Source organism: Schistocerca americana, chromosome 7 (genome assembly GCF_021461395.2).
Source record: "Schistocerca americana isolate TAMUIC-IGC-003095 chromosome 7, iqSchAmer2.1, whole genome shotgun sequence".
Classification (NCBI taxonomy): Eukaryota; Metazoa; Arthropoda; class Insecta; order Orthoptera; family Acrididae; genus Schistocerca; species Schistocerca americana.
The window spans coordinates 558,707,619-558,725,564 of record NC_060125.1 but is presented as its reverse complement, the minus strand read 5'-3'; the positions used below and the strand labels follow the sequence as shown (position 1 = coordinate 558,725,564).

The window sequence follows — 17,946 nt, the reverse complement described above, 5'->3', positions numbered from 1 at the left end:
ACTGCTTACAAATTACAGTTAGTTACAGCCGAATTAGATATTGCGGCACATTTCACGTGTTCATATGAAATATACAAATTTATTACGGAAACTGAGAATAAATCACGTCTAGTTTTAACTAGGTCTTACCACATTTAACCGACCTAAATAAGAACATTTGGCTATGTGAAATAGAATCTTCAAAACTCTCTTGACGCTAAACATCTACAGTAGCCGACTCGGCACTCGCTATGCGTCGGATTTGAAAATTTGGCGATTTCTGCTTGTTCCCGCTAATGTATCAATGCGCAGCAGCTTGGCCTTAATAACATTGGAGAGTTTGTCTCAAATGATCCATAATATTTTGGTTTATTGGCGAATAGTTTACAGCTTTCACATTTTTCCATCTTTTTTAAATCGATCTTTGTTATAAGTTCGTACCTACCTTTCGGTTAACAACGCCCGAATTTACGTAGGAGTGGCAGCGATCTTGCATAACGGAGGTGGTCTACACCTGCTAGCGGAAAGCCGGAAATCCTAATGGTAGGAGAGGTGATTGATTCATCTAATCACAGGAGTCGGCATAACGAAAAGTGATGTGGTTGTGCGCTTCTGGACGGCGTATTAAAAAATGCTACGGTGAATTGACAGGGAAGAGTTCTCAACAACATGATGCTGTTCAAAAAAATGTTAAGCTCGACTTAGTAGCGACACTACAGGTTTGATATAAAAGTTGGAACATCGGTATTTTTGTTTTAAATCTGTCAGATTTTGCTTGTGTCGCATCATAATAGCGTACTTATAATTTGCATGAATGTCCTCCCATTCATTTACGTAATATTTGCAGTACAGGTTATAAGATAGTTTTAGGATTTGAATGTAAGTTATGGCAATAGTAAATACTTTCTGCAAACCATTAATAATTATTAGAGCAGCACTGTGCATGCTTATCTTGCAGAATGTTAGTTTATTACTGACTGATTTTGTTAACACCGCTTTCAAATTTTTGTAACTAACAGTAATTACCCCTTTGTTTCCTCCCTAGGTCGCCAGAAAGTATGATGTACATAGTGTATTTATTATTCATTAAATGTCAGAAGTAGTAGGAAGACTGTGCTGATCATTAATATCAAGAGTCACAATGGATGAATGGACTTTAAATGATTTGCTGGAATGCTCAGTGTGCTTAGAAAGATTGGATACAACAAGCAAAGTGTTACCATGTCAACACACTTTTTGCAAGAAATGTTTGGAAGAAATTCTAAATCGGCATAAAGAATTACGATGTCCAGAATGTCGTATATTAGTGGATGTTAAGATTGAAGATTTACCACCAAATGTGTTACTCATGAGAATTTTAGAAGGCATGCGAAATGCAGCACCAAAGAAAAGGAACACTGCTGCCATTAGGATGCAGGGAGGAAATTATCCTCAAACTCCAATACACCAGACACCCTCGGTGCAGTACCAGATGACATCACAGGCAACTACTATTACTACTACCGAAAATATTACTGTGTCTCATGCAATACCCAAACAGCAGTTGCTACCAAATTTGTCTTATGCAAAAGCTTTATACGATTATCGCTCACAGGAGAAAGGGTAAGCTGTAATGGATAATTTTGTGTCCCCATTTGTACAGAGTTTAATTATTTGTTATTATCTTCAACTCTTTTATTGCACAGGGATCTGAATTTTAAAAAGGGTGATATAATAATACTACGAAAAAGAATTGATAGCAATTGGTACTTTGGTGAGAATGGTGGGTGTACCGGTGTTTTCCCATTAAGTTATGTTCAGGTAAGTGTATGTTGCAATTAAAAAACTTTCTCATCTTATTAAGAAAATGTTTGAAGCTGAAACTTCATTTGTTTGACGATTTGTAACCGACTGAACCGACTTTTGTACATTTATTAACTAGTCATATGTAAGAAAGTAAGCCTCTTCTGTCCTTTGAATATATGGTGTTAGGGAGATATACAGCCAATGAGTATAAAAGGTATGCATGCTGTGCTGTTCTGTCTACGGTTCACACATTCCTCATGATTTTGAGAAACAGTGTGGTTCTTGCTTAGGTAAGCTTTTGTACAGACCTGTTGTCAACCTTATAGTGAAATTTATTACTCTCATAGCCTTACGTGCATTTTTCATTTGCACTATGTGGGCGTATGTGCGCACATGTTCTTGTTCTTAGGGTGTTCTGTGTGCGTTTATCTGCACTTTGTGTTTTAAAAGTAATTTTTCCAGGTAGATTAAAATATGCAAATTTTAAACCTCTTTATCAAAAATGTGACAAGAAAGACTTAATTAATGATTTTACGTTTGCATGGAGCCATGGTCATATAAAACTTTTTGAAAGATGTAACTGCCAGTACAACTGCTTTTATTCCAGAAGCTAGATTTTGGCCTTAGGCCATTATCAACTGTTACAATTATTAAAAATCATTAGACTTGAGTAGAACCAAGTCACAGTCAAAACCTGTAACTTTGTTTATGTAAACAAATTTTGACAAAGGTTAATGCAAGAACATTTATGTAATAGGCTAATTAGCTGGCAGTTAGGATGGCTTCTGCACTTGATATGGTTGTGAATAAAATGACAAAATTACATGTTTTAAACTTTGCTACTCTGTGTCTAGGCAGCCACCCTTAGTTAAAACTTAAATAATTATTGCCACAATATTGTGACTGGTAATGGAAGTATTTCTACACCCTATAAAGGAACAGTCGTGGAATTCAACAGCATTCACTATGGATAAAATTCACATTTTTCCAAAATATTAAAAAAAGCAATGTACTTGGGTAGTCTCACATTTAAGTAGGCGTAGAAACAATTTAGGATATTGCAGTTTGAGTTCAGGAAGGATTGCTGACTGAGAATGCTAGTTATACGTTCACTCACCAGACATTATGAGCCTTATGTAATAAAATATTGCCAGTTGTTATTTTTTTGTGATCTTTCCAAGGTATTTGGCTTTGTAGATCACAATACTCTCTTGGAAAAAACTCAAGTTTTATGGAATTTATGACTTTACATACAACTGGCTTGAGTGATACTGTAAAAAGTCGTGCTGAATAATAAAATAATGTTGGAAGGAGAAAAAAAATTATTGACTGAGAAGAAATCACAAAGGGAGTTCCACAGAATTCAATTTTAGGTCCACTCCTATCTTTGTACATGTGAATGACCTTCCACTTAACATTCTTCAAGCAGAATTTGTACTTTTTGCAGGTGATACTAGTGTTAGAATAAAGCCGTTAGAGAGGAAGCAACTTTTTCAAAGAGTTATTAAGTGGTTCTCTGAAAATGGACACTCACTAAATTTTGATAAAACACATCATATTCAGTTCTGTACAAAAACAGACATAACTACAATTGATGTAGCACATGAACAGGAGTCTGTAAATATAGTAGATTGCTCCAAATTTTTGGGGTTACATATAGATGGAAATTATGAACAGGAAGAACCGTATTACCAAACTGCTCAACAAGTTCAGCTACTTTTGCCTTTCATATAATTGCTAATCTAGGAGGGGGGGGGGGATATCAACCTCCTGACACATTTGGCATAGTAACGTCTCTAGGAATTATTTTCATGTGGGTAACTCATCACTTAGACAGAAAGGATTGATTGCACAAAAGTGAGCAGTAAGAATAATATGTAGTGTCCACGTGCATCCGTCATGTAGGTTCCTTTTGAAGGCATTTTAACTGCACCTTCACAATATATATATTTGTTAAAGAACGTCATCAAAAATAATGCTTCGTGATTTGAGAAGAATAGTGATGTTTAAAAGTAAAACACCACAGAAAAAGACTTTTATTACCTGTTATGGAAGTTGTCAGTGGCCCAGAAAGGAATTGAATGTACAGCAACAAAAAATGGAGCATTTACACAACAACATAAAGTGACAGAAACAAAGCAAATTTTAAATGTAACATAAAACCACTTCATGTGTACACCTGCTCCAAAAAAAAAGGGGGGGGGGGGAGGGGTTTGAAATGCAGTCACATGAGTGAATTATTAGGGCTAAAAATATTGTTAATTAATGTTAACATTATCTTCATCTATAGATATCCTGCAAACTGAATTTTCCACATTTTGATAAAAGAATCATTCAAAAGATCTCTGTAACATGTAACTAACAGACCAATTTCCTAGCAGAGCAAGCACCACATAGGAGTAAATGTTGCATTCTTAATGCTGACTAAAATGGAACATTTCTATGATGATGTGTGCTGTATTGGTTCCTAGCTAAGGTTGGCAACAGGTGCAGAAATCTGTACTACTCTGAAGTCGTCAGACATTCATACATTCCTTCGCTCCCAGAAAAGTGCCAAGTTAAATTTTGCATGAGTGCAAAGTTAAATTGTGCATGTAGTATTAAAGAGTTCACACCAATAGCAAGCTACGGTTTATGCACTACGTGTGATAATTATTTTATAGGTGAACTTTGAAAGTATCTCATTTTTTTCGTGAACTGTTGACTCTGTAAGAAGCATTCTAAATTGGTGGTGTTAGTGATTTCTTAGGATATTTAATGTGAGAAGAGTAGTTTGTGGTTTTGTAAAGAATAGTACATGTTGTAACTCTATGTTAGTTTTCTCATTTTCATTATAATTGTTTCTATATTACTTACTATTTTTCAGGTGATCACACCTCTGTGTTCAACGCAGCCACAGTGCAAAGCACTTTACGATTTTGATGAAGAGGGCTGTTTGTCTTTCATTAAGGTGTAGTAATTTGAGTTCTTGAAAAGCATTGTTTATATATGTGTGTATATGATGTGGAACATTTTATTTCAGTTACTTATTTCTCAACAGGGTGAAATTATTACTGTTATACGCCGTGTTGACGAGAATTGGGCAGAGGGAAAACTTGGTGAAAGGATTGGAATCTTCCCTTTGGCTTTTGTAGATCTGAATCCAGTTGCACGTTCTCTAATGAAGCTGTCTACAAAGTATGTAAGATTTTTCATAAATTTTCAGATTGTCATCTTTGTGGTATGTTTAGCAATACAAGCTGTTTTGCTATAATTTAATTTTGAGATAAGTAGTTCACAAAACAGTGTTAATGGTATTTCAGGTTGGAATACCAACAATATGAGAAAAAGATAGATTGCTATTCACTGTAAAGATGACGTGTTGAGAAGCAGATAGAAAGACTTACACATTTAGCTTACGGCCAAAACCTTCTTCAGAAAAGCACACACACACACACACACACACACACACACACACACACACACACACACACACACACACAAAAAAATAAGAGCAAGCTTATCTCACACATGCATGATCGCTATATCTGGCACTCTGAGTTGTAGGAGTAGGGTGTCTGTTTCAAATGACTGAAGCTTCCTTTGAACTGTTCAGCAGCTGTATCACCTGAGTCATGGGATCGGTTAAATGAACCAGTTATTAATTTACTCTGGTTGTGAAGTATAGCCTCTATATGTACTAAGTCACAGGAACTATATATGTAGATTTCATTACAGGGTTAACTATTACTGACAGCAATAAACACTCCACCACAATTGTATTTAATCTATTCTTTTGAACACCATTAGGTCCTTCATAAAAATTTTGGCTGTACTTCTCTCTGGCTTTAGCCAGCTTTCAGAAGCTGTAATGATTTGAGCTGCAGTGTTTTCTTTAAATGCTTGGAGCTCTTGTTCTTTCCTAACATAGCTATAACAATTTACAACTACAGCACTGATAATTGCTTAGGTCTACCCTTGTCCTATTTGTACCTTGCACCCTTTTAGACTGAAACTCTTTCTGTAATTTGCTAAGACCCTGTCAAATGCCCAGTGCCCTCCACCCCCCACACAGCCCCTGCTACCTGTGTAGCTGCTTCCTGTGTGTAATGAAGCCCTGACCTATTAAGTGAAACCCAAAAACACACCACCCTATGGCGCAAGTTGAGGGATCTGCAGTCTACTCAGTCATGAAACTGCGCGAGACTCTTATTCAGACCCTCCACTCTGGTTTGTATCAAAGGTCTGCACTTGCTGCCTTTGGTGATGCTACAGATGGCAAGCTATGCCGTCATCTTGCAAACAAGACTGGCGGCACTCTTCAAGACTTCAGATAGCTGTCTAAAACCATATAGAATCTCTTCTGATCCAATGCTACACACATTGTTAGTACTGACTTGAACCACCACCTGCAGTTGGCTAAACTCCATGCAGTTCATGGCATCTGGAAGTACCCTTTCCACATCTGGGATGACCCCGTCCGGTATGCACATAGAGTGCATGCTGGACTTTACTTCCCTTCTTGGCAGCCATATCCGTTAGGGGTCTCATGCATCTCACATTGGAGCTCCCAACTGCCAATAATCCCTCCCTCTGTGACAGTCCAGATTTTACAGGCTGAGAGGCTTCCTCCGAAATAGGGCAAGTGATTGTATCTGGATCAGGATCTTTATCAGACATCATTGATAGTACCTGAAACCTGTTTGTCAGATGAACTGGGGAGGCCTTTCGATTGCCCCCCCCCCCTTCCTCTGAGCCCTTAGATTGTCCCCCCCCCCCCCCTCCTCACCCTCCTTGTGAAAATTAATCTCTTGCCTGCCACATCTTGGAACAGCCTCCCACTTGACCAAGGGTGAGGAGTCAGTCTCAGTGCAGGCTGTATCCAGGGCGATCACAGTAGTCTACTGATTGGAGAACTTGTGGGATGTGTTTGCTGCCCCTCGGATCCCAACTCCTACCCCCCCCCCCCCCCCTTCCTCACAGTGAAGCTGAGCTGCTGTGAATGACAGTCACCAACTGAGCTTGGATCTTAACACAGCAAATACAGCCCCTACCTATACTAAGAGGGCAGAAATAAAAGTATACACTAACATTTATTGAAGTGAGAAATTGTGCCTGGTAAACACACATACATGCAAGAAATTTAAGAATTTAAACTAAAAAGCAACTAGAAAATCAAAATAAGTCGCCCATTTTTAGAATCTGTATCAACTTGCAAACAAAATAGTGTGCTTTGACACGCTGCTGCAGTGGTGGAAGCTACTATTCAACTGAGTGGTGTAACAACTGTATCTGGATGGAAAGAAAATTTCTTAACTGCCACGAAAATAAAATTTGAAGATAAATGAAATAATTAGAAGTACTTGAACACAAGAACACTATACAGTGTATGAATGACTGACTTTGACACAACAAAAACAACAACAACCACAACCACTTGCATACACAAAGGAAGTAGTTCAGCCTCAGATTAGTTCTGATGGTTGCTAATTGCCTGTAACTGGTTTTGCATTGCTGGTTAGTGTTACGTAGGAACAACTGGAAGGAGTCAGCAGTGCTGCCCTGATTTCCGTAATTTTTTACTGTGTGTACATGTGGCAGTTTCAGACTGCTACTTGAACAGACCCACTGCTATCTTGTTAGGTTACATGTGGTTTGTTAACTTTCTTGACATTTTGCAGGTTTATAATTTCTAATTATTATCTGGAAGTACTAGCTGTCCAAGAAGCTCTATCTTCACACAAAACAGAAACTAAGTTAATTTTGACATATCAACCAAGGCAACTGGTTTATTTGGAAAGTTTGTGCATAAATGACTAATTCTCAAAGAATGAGTCTTGAAATCATTATAGATACTCTGCATCATTATTAGACAGTAATCCAGAGGATCCATGCTTCAGGCTGTGTACTGTGTGTTGCTATAGTGTGGAATATAGGATTACAGTAATTGAATAATAACTGAATATACTGAACCCTCCTATTTTTTGTTTTTGTTTTGGTCTTCTACGGACCACACTATTTCAATCATACTTTTCTTTTTCTAAGCCTTTAATGTAATATTATCCCTTTTGTTTCCTATACTGCTCCAATCTTGTCTTTTCTTTTAAAACAAGGTACTCTCAGAGTTTATTGTTGAGTGGAATGGATTTCTGAATATCCTGCAGTGTTATCCCCACTTCTTATAAGTCATTTTCTATCTCAGTGATAGCAATGACAAATATCCCCATGTTCTGCATGTGTGTTGTTCTCAAAGAAACACATTTCACTAATTGCCATTCTGCAACCCTCCAACCCTGTTGGAACCATACTGGCTCTAAGAGAGCATTTGGAGGGGTCTTAATGTTGATCCACATGTATGTTATTAGTTAGTGGTTTCCCCTCAGTACCACATTAAAATAAATAGCAGTGAGAGTGCGTATGACCTTGGGGATCACTGTTCGGAGTGTTACTTATCCTACTCCCCGTAGGTCGCTTGGTTGCCTTGAGATGGCTATCTTAAAGTGAGAATGCCCCCTCCCCCACCCGCCTTTCTCCAGCTTTGAGATGTCAGTGCACACCAACCCCTGTGGGGAAGTACCAAGGTGTGCAGTAGGGGCCATCTGATTGGCCAACTTCTTTCTGATTATGTTCTGTCCCCCCCTCAATGCTGGTCCTTTTGCTCACTTTAGTGCTGCCCATGGACATGTTCTGCTGCCGAATTTGCAATCTCTTTCCTCACTTGACTTCATTACAATGGTCGTTATACAATGATCCTTGTGACAGTGGCCACATTCCAGTGATCTGGTCACTTACTTGTCACCATCCGATGGACCAGTTGTCACATTGGACATGACCAGAAGAGCCCATTTGCAATTGTATACTTCCGCTATCACCTTTGTCCCATGTTTGTCATATTGCAGTGACAGGGTTGTTGGATACATCTCCAGTCTGAACACCCACGCTGCTGAAACTGCTATCTTCCTTAATTATCGCTAATTCATAACTTAACAAAAAAATTTTAAAAATCCCATAGTAGTTGGTGCCATGGTGGACCAAAGAATTTGCAACAGTTATTAGAGACTATTGAAGGCTCCTGCGACGTCTCAAGTGACATCCTTCTCAGATTGCCCTCATCACTTTTAAGTTGTTCCATGGAAAGGCTCACTACCTAATGAGACACAGTAAAAAAGAATACTGGGAACACTGTGTCCCCTTCTTGGGAACGTATGCCTCTTCATCCCAGGGGTGAAGCTCTGTAGTCTACTGGGCCACCAAAGCTCAACTGTTCTGGCTCCCTCCTTTGTAGTGGTGCTTGGGCCAGTGTGTCAGTTTTTGCTGAACACATCGTGACCCACTTAGTAACAGTGCTGGCGTCCTCTTCTTAACTTGGATACCTTTTGAATGAAGATAACTGCTTCAGACTCTTGACTCATCTCGTGAACCTCCCCCCCCCCCCCCTCCCCCCCCCCCCCCTGCCCTGCGGGTCCAGGAGTTAGAATAGGCCCTAGGTATCCCTGCCTGTTGTAAGAGGCAACTAAAAGGAGTCTCACACTTTTTGGCCCTATGAGAGCAGGTCTCATTTTATGGTTTGACCTGCCACTTTCCAAATTCTATGGAAGTGTGGGTCATATGGGGAAGGACGCCTTACGTGATGCACGAGTTATCCATAGTGGCCTGCATGAGTTATCCATAGTGCCCTTAGACTCGATCTCCTGAACCTCTTATCATGGCTTTCCATCTCAACCTGCAATTCAGCTATTTGGGTGAGCACACTTTCTGGGGTATGTCATCTTCTTTTGTTGTCTCCTGTCCTCTTTCGCCCCCATGACAGTATAGGATTTCTCTGCGCCCAATATTCCAGCACGGTAGCCAGTCTGTTGTGGTGGGGCCGTCATGTACCCATTTGGTGGTAGCCTCCTGACAACACAGGTATCGCATTGCTGATGCCTGAGCTGTAAACTCCCCATGTATGCCAAGGAGTAGATGCCTGTCTTCCTGGGGCATCCAGACTCCCAGCAACGGCCATCCTGCCAGTTGGCCTTTGCTGTGGCTTGGTGGCGTTCGTGGGGAGAGCCCCAGATGGGAGTGGGTGGCATCAGGGCGGATGACCCGCAATGAATCGGACTAAGCCATTTCTCGCTGGTGACTGTATGGCGCCAGCAGTCTCTAAGAAGGGCAAGATCGAGTCAATGCTGACAGATATGACCCTAAATTGTTTCCCTCGCTTGCTACACCATGGGAGGAATGTAGGGTTACAGAAAGAAGAGAGCCATATTCGCTTTGGTATTTAGTCTGTAGCAGAATGGACAGAGTCTTCTTTCTACCTATGAAGTCTCAATTTTTGTTGAACATCTTGAGGATAAGTTTGAAGAAGTGACAGCACTGTCCAAGATGAGAAGCAGTGCAGTCTTGATTCAGACAACATCGTCAGCCCAAAGCAGAGCATTACTCACTTGTGACCGGCTGGGTGATATTCCTGTTTCTGTCACTCCCCAAAAAAGCCTCATCATGGTTCAGGTGATTATTTTCCATTGCGACTTCCTCTTACAGTCTGACGACAAGCTCTGCGCCAATCTACAACAGAGAGGGGTTCATTTCGTCTGGCGTGTTTATAGGGGACACAAAGGCAATAGCTTTTGTATGTCCATCCTTTTAGCAGGACGACAACTGGGTTGCTACCGGTGCCTTCATATTGGCTGTTGAGGGTGATTCATTACCTGAAAAGGTCAAGGTGATGGTTTACCGCTGTGATGTTAAACCATACATCTCTCCTCCTATGCGGTGATTTAAGTGCTGGAAATTCGAGCACGTGTCTTCCTGCTGCACTTCCAGCGCCACATGTCGAGACTGCGGTCGTCCACTGCATCCAGATACTCCATTGGCACCTCCTCCCACTTGTACCAACTCTGAGGAGCAGCTCTCCCCTTGCTCGCCAGACTGCACAGTACTCCAAAAGGAACGGAAAATCGTGGAGTAGAAGACCCTGGATCTGTTGACTTACACAGAAGCTAAACGTAAATTTGAATGATTACGCCCCACTTGGTTGACATCCACATATGCTGCAGCTACATTACCCTTGCCGTCACAAGTACCAGTCATACCACACTCAGTGCCATGAACAGTAGGCCCTCTGGGCCTCCAGAATACATCCGCTCCCTTGATGGTAGGGGGAAGATCTCCTTCCATAGCTCCCAAAATACCTACTTCAGGACCGAGGCCCCCTCCTCCCCTCCCCCCAAACGCAGGTGACCCCCTCCCCTCCCCAGCCGGAGAAGCAACAGCCTCCTCCAGCTTCTGTCGTGTGGAAGGGGTCCCTGGGAACCCTCTCTCCCAAGGTTTGCACTAATGCTACAGCGGACACTTGCCAGTGGCTAAAGGAGCCGAAAGCTGCTGGACAAAGAGCTTCATGGTTTTCCTTCATGCCTGTAGCTACTTTGGAGAAGTCCTCCCTGCAAGCCCCTAAAGAGAAGCGAGAGGGCAAGCAAACAAAGTAGTCTGCTAAGAAAAAGGACCCTCTGGTGGCCCGGACACCACCACTTCCTACCAATTCAGCACCTGTGGATGAGGTGGAGATCTCAGCGTCCCCTGAGGACCTGGCTTTCACTGGTGCCTCATTCACAATAGGAATGGATACAAATACTCAGTCGGTGGCAGCTGGTGATCGTGAGGCGTAACCTGCCTCCTTGCATGCTTCATGCCTTCCCAGCCTCACGATGACGTCATCCTCCAGTGGAACTGATGTGGTTTTTTCCACCAACAGGCTGAAATATGGCAACTGTTAAGCTTTACACCTGCTTTCTGCATTGTCCTCCAGGAAACCTACTTCCTGGCAAAGTGGACCCCTGTCCTCTGCAGCTATGGAGGATATTACAAGAAACATAGCGACTATAATCAAGCAGCAGGTGGAGTTTGTTTCTATGTCCTGAACTCAGTATACAGTGAACCTGCGCCCCTTCAAACCCCTCTTGAAGCTGTGGCTGTCAGGATAAGGACGACACAGGAAATAACTATGTGCAACCTATATCTTCCTCCAGATGGTGCAGTATCCCTGAACGCATTGGCTGCCCTGATTCATCAACTCCCTAAACCTTTCCTACTTTTTGGAGATTTTAATGCCCATAACCCATTGTGGGGTGGCACCGTGCTTACTGGCCGAGGTAGAGATGTCGAAACTTTACTGTCTTAACTTGACTGTGCCTCTTAAATACTGGGGCCCCCACACATTTCAGTGTGGCCCATGGCACTTACGCGGTCATACATTTATCCCTCTCCAGCCCAGGACTTATCCCATCTGTCCACTGGAGAGCCTATGATGACTTGTGTGGTAGTGATCACTTTCCCATCTTTCTGTCACTCCCCCAGTACCATTCCTCCCGGACGTCTACAGGGATGGACTTTAAAAAGGCAGACTGGGAAGCTTTCATCTCTGCTGTCACTGTCGAATCTCCCCTACATGGTACCACTGATGTGGTAGTTGAGCGGGTCATTTCTGCAGCAGAAAACATGATCCCTTGTTCTTTAGTGTGTCCCTGGTGAAAGTCAGTACCTTGGTGGTCGCTGGGGCCATTAAAGAGAGTCGGCAGGCTCTACAGCGACATAAGTGGCATCCTTCCCTAGTGCACATAATAGCTTTTAAAGAGCTCCGTGCCTGCGTTCGCCAGCTTATAAAAAGACGGAAACAGGAATATTGGGAGACGTACGTCTCGACCATTGGGTGCCATATGTCACCTTCCCAAGTCTGCATGAAGATCAGACGTGTTTGTGGGTACCCTGACAGGTGTAACTGGCATTAACATCAGTGGCGTGTTATATGCCGACACAAACACAATTGCCAAGCTCTTTGCTGAGCACTATGCTCGTGCCTCCGTGTCGGAGAGTTACCCCCCAGCACTTCGCACCCTCAAATGGCAGATGGAAAGGAAAGCCCTCTGATTCGATGAATGTCAATGTGAACCCTATAATGCTCCATTTACAGAGTGGGAGCTCCTCAGTGTCCTTGCACATTGCCCCGACACAGATCTTGGGCCAGATTGAATCCACAGTCAGATGATAAAACATCTCTCATCTGACTACAAGCGACATTTCCTAGTCATCTTCAACCGGATCTGGTGCGATGGCATCTTTCAGTCGCAAATGCGAGAGCGCGCCATCATTCCAGTGCTCAAACCTGGCAAATACCCACTTGATATGGATAGCTATTGGCCCATCAGCCTCACCAACATTCTTTGTGAGCGGTTAGAACGTATGGTAAGTTGGCAGTTGTGTTGGGTCCTGAAGTCACGTGGCCTACTGGCTCCATGCTAGGTCGGTTTCAGCTAGGGTCACCCTACCACTGATAATCTAGTTTCCCTCGAGTCTGCCATCCGAACAGCCTTTTCCAGATGCCAACACCTGGTTGCCATCTTTTTTGATTTACGAAAAGCTTACGACATGAATCGGTGATGTCATATCCTTGCCACATTATATGAGTGGGACCTCTTGGGGCCTGCTCCTGATTTTTATCCAAAATTTCCTATTGCTCCATACTTTGTGTCCAAGTTGGTGCCTCCCATGGTAACCCCCCTCCCCCTCCCCTCCCCAATATCCAGGAAAATGTGGTCCCGCAATGCTCTGTATTAGTGTATATCTATTTTTAGTGGACATTAACAGTCTAGCAGCAGCTGTCGGGCCATCTGTCTCACCTTCTGTGTATGCAGACAACTTCTGCATTTCGTACTGCTCCTCCAGTACTGGTGTTGCTGAGTGGCGCCTACAAGGAGCCATCCACAAGGTTTAGACGTAGGCCCCCAGCCCACAACTTCCAGTTTTCAGCTACAAAGTTGTGTGTCATGCAGTTTTGTCAGCATCGTACCGTTCATCTGGATCCAGAACTTTACCTTAATGACGATCTACTCACTATAGTGGAGACACATCAATTCTTAGGGCTGGTTTTATACAGCCAATTGACGTGGCTTCCTCATCTTTGTCAGCTGAAGTGGACGTGCTGGCAGCACTTCAATGCCCTCAACTGCCTGAGCAACACCAACTAGGGTGCAGATCTCTCTACACTGGTGCAGCAGCTCTACAGAGCCCGTGTTCAATCCCGCCTTGACTATGGGAGTCTGGTTTCTGGTTTGGTGGAGCCCTCAGCATTGCGTTTACTCGAGCCAGTGCACCACTGTGGCATTCAACTGGCAACGGGAGCTTTTAGGACGAGTCCAGTGACCAGCATCCTGGTGGAGGCCGGAGTCCCTCCATTGAAAGTTAGGGGTGCACAACTGCTCGCCAGCATTCGTAGTTCTCCTGAGCATCTGAATTACCGTCTCCTTTTCCCACCTATGGTGGTTTCCTCTCTTGCATCGGAGGCTCAGGTCAGGGCTTACGAATGAGGTTCACTTCCGGTCTCTTCTGTCTGAAGTGGAGTCCTTGCCTTTACCACCTATACTCAGGGTCCAATCACTACACCTCTATGGTGTGCACCTAGACTGTGGCTTCGCCTGGACCTTTCACATGGCGCAGAGGACTTAGTTCACCCTGCGGCTCTCCACTGTCACTTCATCTCTATTCTTGACTTGTAATGAGGCCATGAAGTGATTCACACCGATGGCTTGATGGCTGATGGTCATGTCGGCTTTGCGTATGTCCATGGAGAACATATTGAACAGCACTTTCTTTGCCTGATGGCTGCAGTGTTTTCACTACAGAGCTGGTGGCTATATCTCGTGCTCTTGAGCACATCCGTTCATGCCCTGGGGAGTCGTTTCTTCTGTGTACCGACTCCTTGAGCAGCCTGCAAACTATTGACCAGTGCTACCCTCATCAACCTTGGGTAGTGACCATCCAGGAGTCCATCTATGCCCTGGAACGGTCCAGTCATTCCGTGTTGTGTGTGTGTGTGTGTGTGTGTGTGGACTCCAGGCCAAGTTGAAATTCCAGGAAATGAACTTGCCGAGAGGCTACATGGAAACAGCTTCTGGAGATTGGCATCCCCATAACTGACCTGCAATCATTATTACGCCACAAGGTTTTTCAGCTTTGGGAGACGGAATGGCATAATCTCAGTACCCACTCAAACTGCGTGCCACTAAGGTGACTACGAATGTGTGGAAGACCTCCATGCAGGCCTCTTGCAGGGACTCTGTGGTTCTCCGCAAGCTACGCATTGTCCATACGTGGCTGACACATGGCTACCTGCTCCATTGTGAGGACCTACCTTGGTGTCACTATGGCTCACATATGACTGTCGTCCACATCTTGCTGGACTGCCCACTTTTAGCCCGTTTGCGACGGACTTTTAACCTTCTCAGCACCCTACCTTCGGTGTTGGGCGACAATGCCTCAACAGCAGATTTAGTTTTACATTTTATTCATGAGGGTTGGTCTTATCGTACTATCTAATGCTGGGCATTTATCCTTCTCTCCGAGGCCACCATCCTCCCTCCATTTTAACTCTGTCACACTTTTTTTGCATTTGTTTGTCTTGGTGGTTGTCTTTTTCTGAAATGTGTTCATCTCACCTTGTTTTTTGGGGTATACCTTTTAATGTGTTGCAGAGTCATCCTCTTTTATTATTGTGATCGGCCAGCCCAGACCATATGCTCTATGGTTTTAATACCTTCTTCTACTTTTCCTTGTGGTGTATTTATTTCCCCTTTTTTGTTTGTTCCATTCATTTTCTTTTTAGGTGTGGGTTCCTTATTCCTTTTCCCCCTTTTATTTTCCCAGACATACTTTGGGTGTTTCTGTACCTTGAGTGTTGCTTGCTTCAGGAAAAATGGACTGATGACCCCGTAGTTTGGTCCCTTTACACCCCGAACCAACCAACCAATCATCTCGTGACATTGCCCCAGGCCTTGATATGATTAATAGTCAGATCGTCCAAAATCTAATACAGCTCAGAAACTCCATCAACTCAGTCATCTGTTGTATTTGCCCAGAAGGTATTTTTTCCTTTGGAATGGACAGGTAGTGTCATCATTGCAGTCTTTAAACCAGCCAATGTCCATCAACAGCTGCTGACCGATTATTCTTGCCAACGTACTCTACGGACTGTTTGAAGGAATTGTAGGCGGATGATTATGATGGGTTCTCAAATCGTGCTGCTTTTTGCCTCTCCCTATCAGTGTGGTTTCCAGGAGGGTCGATTGACAACAGGCCATGTAGTTTCAACATTGTGACAGGTCTTTTCCGAATACTAACTTCTCATTGAGGATTTTTTTTTACAACATAATTTGTATGACACTGCTTAGTGCCATCATATTTTACTTACTTCTGTGGCTGCCAGGGCTTTTGAGGCCACCTACTAGTTTTTATTCACCAGTTTTTATCCTACCAATCATTTCAGATGAAGGTTCAAGAAAACAGCATCCCTCAAGGCACTGATGAGTCACAGTCTTCCCCATTGTCATCAAGGGGCTAGTGACCTGCATCAGACAAGTAGTTCCTCTGTGTTGTGGGTTGGTTATTTTTGCATTTGGTATATCTCCCAATTTATGCCATCTGAAGAGCCTCCACTTGAACACTTTACCATGGCTTCCAGTTGTCTCCTGATAAAACTGGAGTTACGCTTTTCTATCATTCCACAGTTCATGCTGGTCAATAACTCTACTTGGGTACTCCCACTACTTGGCTGTTGAGCAGGCCACATTTTTGGGACTACTCTGATAATAATTTAATATGACTGTCTCATATTTGTCAACAAAGACTAAATGCATGTGAAAGCTTCACACACTTTGCTTCCTCACCCACATCTTTAGGGGAGCAAATCATGCTACTCTACTCTGTCTTTACTGGGCCTTTGTCTTTCCCCATCTGGACTGTGGTTGCCAGCTTTATGGGTCGACGGCATCTCTGGCTTTGGATTATTTGACCAAGTACATCATCTTGGAGTAAGACTGTCCACTGATGCCTTCCAGGTGAATTTCGTAGACAGTCTCCTTGCTGAAGCTGGCATCAATATTGCTTTCAGCACATTGATTTTACCATTCTTGTGTACTATCATTAAGTATGTCAAATTTCTGGATGACATAATTAACTCCATCTGGACTACCACTGAACAAGAGACTGATGACCTCGCTGTTTAGTCTCTTAAACCCCAACCAACCAACTAATCTGCTTCTATGAACCACATTTTCTTTATTTTTCTTTTTGGGAAGGTAATGGGAGGATCAAAGTGCCAAACCTCATAGGACTCTCAAAATCAGTGTGGCCATAGGAAACAATCCTCCTCGTACTAATCTCATCTCTCATCTCATCTTTTTTATGAGTGTGCAGAGTTTGTAGTTCTCTGATCTTTTGAGCGCATTATTTGCTTGATTAGACATTATAGGATTGTCCTCAAGACATGTTGTTCTTTTATTTCTGATTTCTCAACCAGAATTTTTTCTGTTCATAACAAAGCACCATGTGGCGTTTACAGCCTCCTGTCATATTACAGTGCAGCAATGTTATATCTTGGCATTAATGGATATGGATGTCTACGGTTGACACTTTCAGTTAGTTTATATATCATATCCATTTTCCTTATCAGTGATGCAAATTGGACTGTATTGCATTGCATTGAAAAATAGTAACAATAACAGTGGCTATAATAATAATAATAATAGTCAGGGAATAAGAAATATGACAGGCATGACATCTTTTTAGGACTACTCATGGTGTTGATAAGAAATAATTTAGTAAAACCAAAATTAAGCATTTTTGTCTCAGTTGTTACTGTAATTCTATATACATAAATAGAGAAATAAAAGTCCTGGAGATAACAACTCATAATATACGCAAGTCTTTAAATGTTGCTAAACTTTTGGCACAATACACACACACACACACACACACACACACACACACACTGCAGGAGTACATTGTGCCAGCACTGCTGTGTAAACCCTGTTGTGGGTGGAGAGGACAAGGGGAGAAAAGAGGTAGTGTGAGAGAGGGTGGGTTGCAGTGAAAGGTAGCTGATAGCTGGGAAGGAGAGACAGCAAGTAGATGGTGTAGGAGTGTGTCGCCATTGATGCTTGTCCTGGCGTAGGCAGGCAGAGTTTGTGCAGCACACAGTGACATGGAGAAGTTGAATTGAAAAGGGGGGGGGGGGGGGGAGAAGAACATAGAGCAGAGGAAAATGGAGATTGTGGAGAGGAAGCTGAGGGCATGAGGATGGGATTTGGAGGTGGCTGTGAGACAGCGGTTGGTGAAGATTAAAGCCACGAGGATTGCTGGATCAAAGCATGTTTTTTTGTAAGGACA

At 42.8% G+C, this 17,946-nt stretch overlaps 1 protein-coding gene across 1 annotated transcript in view; it reads left to right on the top strand.

Moving 5' to 3' along the window:
• Window positions 1-488: 488 nt before the first annotated feature.
• Window positions 489-17,946, top strand: part of LOC124622067 (E3 ubiquitin-protein ligase SH3RF2) — a 223,705-nt gene continuing 206,247 nt past the window's right edge. The window contains exons 1-5 of the mRNA XM_047147639.1: window positions 489-698; window positions 1,025-1,581; window positions 1,665-1,779; window positions 4,631-4,714; window positions 4,805-4,941. Coding sequence (XP_047003595.1) covers window positions 1,121-1,581; window positions 1,665-1,779; window positions 4,631-4,714; window positions 4,805-4,941 — 797 coding nt within the window. The 5' untranslated portion in view covers window positions 489-698; window positions 1,025-1,120. The remainder of the gene's footprint in view (window positions 699-1,024; window positions 1,582-1,664; window positions 1,780-4,630; window positions 4,715-4,804; window positions 4,942-17,946) is intronic.